The 5877-nt window shown below is 36.4% G+C and overlaps 1 protein-coding gene across 1 annotated transcript; it reads left to right on the top strand.

The window, feature by feature from the left end:
• Positions 1-227: 227 nt before the first annotated feature.
• LOC114735839 (pectin acetylesterase 10-like) lies at positions 228-3604 on the top strand. The gene is given in 12 exon segments (XM_028923602.1): positions 228-311; positions 497-626; positions 729-802; positions 1467-1553; positions 1631-1688; positions 1691-1754; positions 1864-1924; positions 2060-2113; positions 2222-2299; positions 2445-2550; positions 2644-2789; positions 3147-3604. Coding segments are annotated over 11 exon segments (894 nt in total). The 5' UTR covers positions 228-311; positions 497-568; the 3' UTR covers positions 3255-3604.
• The last annotated feature ends 2273 nt before the right edge of the window (positions 3605-5877 follow it).

Below are 5877 nucleotides of genomic sequence, written 5' to 3' on the forward strand. Positions count from 1 at the left end.
GTTTGGTGTTTGAAGCGAACTTGTTATTCTTTAGCGACGACAGAACCGTTATTCTGTTTGCTAATCTCGTTTTTTTTTTGATTGGGGGGGGTGGTGATGCTGCTTTATATAGTATCCTGAAGCTATTTGTCCATATGTTCTACTTTCCAACTCTTCTATTTCCGACTAAATCCTTCTTCCTGACTCTTTGTTTCTCGCATTCCTGCTGTGGACTATTGTGTGGGGCAGTTTGCTTGGATGGAACATTACCTGGTTATCATTTGCATCGAGGACATGGATCAGGAGCAAACAGCTGGCTCATCCACTTAGAGGTTTTGCTTTTTCATTATAAATTTTTCTCTATTTTTTCTCGTACTGTATACTGAACTATTCAGAGGTAAAGTCTGTCGCTCTTCAAAAGTTACGCACCAAAAAGTGTTAATTATTATTGATCAAGCTGTATTACAGCTATGGTGTAATGATATCTGTTGATATTCAAGTGAAAATCATGTGACAGGGAGGTGGTTGGTGTAATAGTGTTAGATCATGTGTTTTCCGGAAGACAACGAGACGTGGATCATCAAAATTTATGGAAAAGGAACTCCCTTTTACAGGAATATTAAGCAATAATGCTGAACAAAATCGAGGTTTCCGTCCTGTCACCTGCCTGGATAATCAAATTCTGGCTTTTTTTCCTCTCTAAAGACTCTTAACTGCCTTGCTCACGTCCTTGTTTCCTGTGATTTTAGATTTTTTCAACTGGAACAGAGTGAGGCTTCGTTATTGTGATGGTGGTTCTTTTACTGGGGATAATGAAGATAAGGTTGAATAGAATCTTGCTGTTCACTATTTTTATCGCTATCATCATCATTATTAAATTTATTCTTGTGTGGCTGTCAAGATGGTAAAATAACCCGAAAGAAAGAAAGAAAGGCCTGCATTTCAAATTTGATATAATATGTGGATTATGACATTTTGATTACTGCACATGCTTGAATCAGTAATCATGAAGAATGAGAAAAAAGTTCTCATGAATATAGCTATTGGCTCTACCAACTTTTATGTTGTTTTCATCTTCCTTGATTATCTGGCTGTAACATCTCAACTTTTAGGACTAGAAGCTCAAGCTACTAAGCCCAATTGAGCAAGAGTCTCATAAGGGTCATGAAAAAGGTTACTTAGTGAATACTAGCCTGAGAAGAAATATCATAAGATGATGTGTTTGAATCCTTCTAGGCTTTAATTAATACTTTTCCTAAATCGTAGTGCTTCCAGTTGCGTAATCGAACACCTAAAATGAGGATGTGTCACTGTTACTCTTAGTTGTAGTCTTGTAGATACTCACATTTATAAAATGGGAAACTCTACGGAAGAGGCATGAGGAAGAGACTGCTTGTGATTAGTATCCTTATCTTTTCAATTCAAATTAAAGCTACTGACATTCATTTCTAAAGGACGTGTTTGTGTAAATTGTACGTTTGTGATAGGCTGCTAAACTGAAATTTAGAGGACAACGCATTTGGTTGGCTGCAATGGAAGATTTGATGTCAAAGGGAATGCGTCATGCCAAGCAGGTTGTACAGTCACTTGTATCTAAAATACTACTTGATCATCATTTTTCTCATCACATGTACAACTACTGGTGCTTTAGGCTCTTCTTTCTGGATGCTCAGCCGGTGGTCTGGCTGCTATTATACACTGTGATGAATTCATGGTCTATTTCCGAGTGCTACTAGAGTGAAGTGTTTGAGTGATGCTGGGTTATTTCTTGACGTGTGAGCAACTAACCACAGTATTTCATGTTTCCCATACCTTTTCTGCCATTCATGTAGGATTTTGTTTCGTAAATTAGTTGTTAATTGTTGGTCTCTTTTGAATTTGAAGGGCCGACGTCTCAGGTGGTCGTACTCTCAAAGATCTATATGGTGGTGTTGTAGGATTGCAGGTACAATGTGAATTTTTGCTAATGATTACTTTCCTGTTATTGTCAAGGACGACCACTCTCACTTAAAACTTAGCTACAACTCAGATTGTAAGTCATTGAGTTTGAACTTTGTAAATCTTCTGTTGAACATTGCAGGGGGTGTGGAAGAATCTGCCACGCTTTTGTACCAACCATCTTGATCCAACTTCAGTAATACCCAATTTCTACTATCCTGAGAATTCAGATATATCATGTAGAACATAATTTGCTTGCTCGTAATCTCACTTTTGCTAGTACTTTTTGTTTTTGAAATTCCAGTGTTTCTTCCCTCAGAACTTGATCGCCAGTGTTAGCGCCCCACTATTCATTCTCAATGCGGCCTATGATACGTGGCAGGTAAATTGTCTGATTTTCATATTTCATTGTTAGCATCACCTAGATATCTTGATAAAGGATGTTTGTTTTAGGCACTGCTTTGCGATGCCTTACATTTATTGTTGGCAAATTAGACAAAATTTATACATTTTTCTGATTGCATCAGATACAATCCAGCATAGCTCCTCCATCAGCAGATCGCCAAGGCTATTGGCATCGTTGCAGATTAAACTTTAATAGATGTACTAGAAATCAAATAGAGTTTCTGCAAGGTGATTTATTATTGAGAAATTTTCATTTGAATTAAGTAGAAATCCGTTGAGCAAGTCAGTGCATGGAGAGACTCTCTTCTTTCTGTGATACAGGATTCAGGAATCACATGCTGAATGCCGTCAGAGACTTCTCAAGATCAAGCCATAATGGATTGTTTGTAAATTCTTGTTTTTCCCACTGTCAAACCGAGAGGCAGGATACGTGGTTTGCCCCCAATTCTCCTGTCGTTGGGAAAAAGGTGAGCCCGAGACACTACCAAAGCATTTTTAGTTGAAATTTCACATGTGGATATCCATTGCCTGAATGGGTTTTCATTTTTGGGGAAAAAAATGTTTGGTTGATTAAGAATGCATTTAACGACCAATCCAAACCGCATATTGCATTATAACTAATTGTAAACAATGAGGCTGAAGTTATATGGAACCTGTAATAACTGAACGTTAACCGGGAATTGGTGGTTAATTTTGGTTCTCCAATGGCAACGGTATTATTTTCGGTATGTCCCTGCTATTTAAGATGTAATCCTATCATTTGACTTTGTCCCTTCAACTTAAGATCTTAATGTTTATAGTAATTTACATAAATGAATGTGCAGGCAATCGCTGAGGCTGTTGGGGATTGGTATTTTGACCGAGCTGGTGTAAAAAGCATTGACTGTGCTTACCCTTGCGATAAGACATGCCACCATCTGGTTTTTGAATGAGTCTGCTATCACTCTCACCCATATTATCAGTTTCCATCTCTTCATTTCAGCCACTGAACGCAGAGCATGCCATTCATTCAACTTCTTACATAAATAAACAAAAGGATTGCTGATGAGTGAAAATTCTCAGTCAACTTCTGGCGTATTTGATGAAAGCTATCTTACAATTTATTTACTTCAGTCGTGGTTGCTGAGGCTGGCAAATGCCATGCATTTTTGTAATATTATTTCCATGTGCGAAGTTACATATACTGCTTAGCCATAGCCTTGGACGCTTGGATGTGACCAAATGTCGTAAATATTTACGATGTAGTGTTATAGTATAATTTGCTGGAGAATTTCATAAGTAAGATGATTTATCGGAGAAAGCAAATTCATATGGGAGGTTCTGGCGAGTCTGTTAAGGAGGACTTTGCCTCCGCGAACGAATCATTGGTATGTTGAAGAACTGAGAACCACGTAGTACATGGGCGCTGTTTTTTATTATTAATTATATGGTGAGAAAAGTCCCTATCGCGGAGGACAAATTAAAAAAAAGACAGATGATTGCCAAAAGAAATAATTCATTGGCCCGAAACTCCTTGATTGAGATTTTTACTTATTTATTTTTGAGTTAATATAAACTTTAATCCTTCAAGTTTATCCGTCATTTTATTTTAGTTTCTCAAATTTTAAATTATAAGTTTTAGTCTTTTAAATTTTTTTTATTTAAAACACTGGTTTCTATGATCTAATAAAAATTTGGACAATTTTGCTATGAGCCCGACACTTAATGCAAAAAAAAATAAAAAATAAAAATACATGGCCGATACTTTATGTCATGGTAGATAAGTTAAGCTATTTATCGTATTCTTTCTTGTAGATGAGCAATTCATCGTCTTTTGTGTTGAAATTGAAACTACGTAATTATTGTAAATAATAAACCAAGTCTCTTATTACATCTAAGAAGGGCATGACAGAAATATACTTTGCTTTTATCCCAGCATTTTAGAATTAATTTGATCAATAACAAATTTGTAATAGACCAAAAGGATTTGTCCTGACGGGAAAGGTCACAATTGTCTGAGCACGAAGTGTTCGATTTACATTTGTGTGAATGTAGAAATTGTTTTTAAAGAGTCACTTTTAATTTGATTTGATAATATTAAAATATGACACGATAATAATAAATATCATGAATAATGTATATTAAAAAATGAACAATTAACACGTATCTTAAAAGGTGACAGTTAATATTAAATCTGTAAAAAAAATGTGACTTTCTGACTTTGACTTTCATTAAAATTATTGATGCAAGCGTGTCAACTTGTCGCAATTGAAGAGGGATCAGATCGGGAAAAAAATTAACTAGCATACTTTCACCTTATATCTGCTCTGTCAAATGCCGTGGATAGATGTAATTTTGAATTTCTTTACGACCTAACGGTAATATAATAAGAATAGGAAGTTGGGAAAAGAAAAAAAATAATAAGATAGGAAAAAACAATACAAAACCCCCTTCTGTCTTTTCATTTATTTGAAATGGACGACTCTCCTTTCGTGGGGACGGTCCGGCTGAGTCCATCGCCATGGACCACCGGCTAGGTGAGGTCATCTTTGTTAGTCAACTATGCAGTAACGATTGGGATGATTATTTGTGGATTGTTTAGAGAATTAACACATCGGAGTGAAAAAAATTATTTTCGATCCTAATGTTTTTTTGCTATAAAACCCTTACTCCCGGAGATGCGATGACCTATGTCGGCGCCGGCGCCAGCAATAGTCTCTTTGTATCATCATGGCGTATAACTTGCAATTCATGTCATTATCATCAATTATTGATCACCCTGTGAAGTGGATTTGGCTAATGCAGGCTAAGGAAGTATCAAAATCCGTGGCGATCTTTCTCCGCCTCGTCCTCTTCCTTTCATATGGTAATTACAATTTCATATGCCCTAATGCTGTCTTCCCTTGATTCCTATCCTGTTCCCTATTCATTGTACTTTCAATTTCTGCCTTATTTTTATTCGTCTTTGCTTTATTAAAAAAACTACGCATAAATGATCTGTCACGCGGAGCAAATCTTCTGATAAGGCTATTTTATAGACATTCATCAACACCGTCATCATCAGCTCAATGATATAGTCATCATCATATTAAAAAATCTGCTTGTTATTTCTATGCCCTTATAATATTGTTCCTCCTGCAATTATATGAATGCAAAGAATTAAGAACAAACAACTCTCTCGGAGGCTCAATCACTATATTAATACTCCATATGGGAATCAAACTTGGGGTTGCATAGCCTCCGCCACCGTTATCCCTCTCGGGATTTTTGTTCTGTTCCTGCATCCTGATGATTGTGGGGCCCCAATAATTTGCTTCACATGCACGGGGATTTTATACATACAATCGCTATCGCCTGCGAATTAAACAATATATAGGCTTGGAAATTATATAATGACGGAGTAGACTTTTTTGAATGCGTGCGCACATGGACAATGAACCATGGTGCGAGTAGGTGGTTTGAGGAAATGAAAAAGAATGACTCAGTACGTATGGCTTTAGAATTTTCAAAGTCCTTTCCTATGGATTAACAATCTTGATGCTTAAAATATCCATTTTTCTTCATTATAGGGACATC

The sequence above is a fragment of the Neltuma alba genome, unplaced genomic scaffold (assembly GCF_004799145.2).
Source record: "Neltuma alba isolate B1F8T4 unplaced genomic scaffold, ASM479914v2 tig00013257_pilon, whole genome shotgun sequence".
Classification (NCBI taxonomy): domain Eukaryota; kingdom Viridiplantae; phylum Streptophyta; class Magnoliopsida; order Fabales; family Fabaceae; genus Neltuma; species Neltuma alba.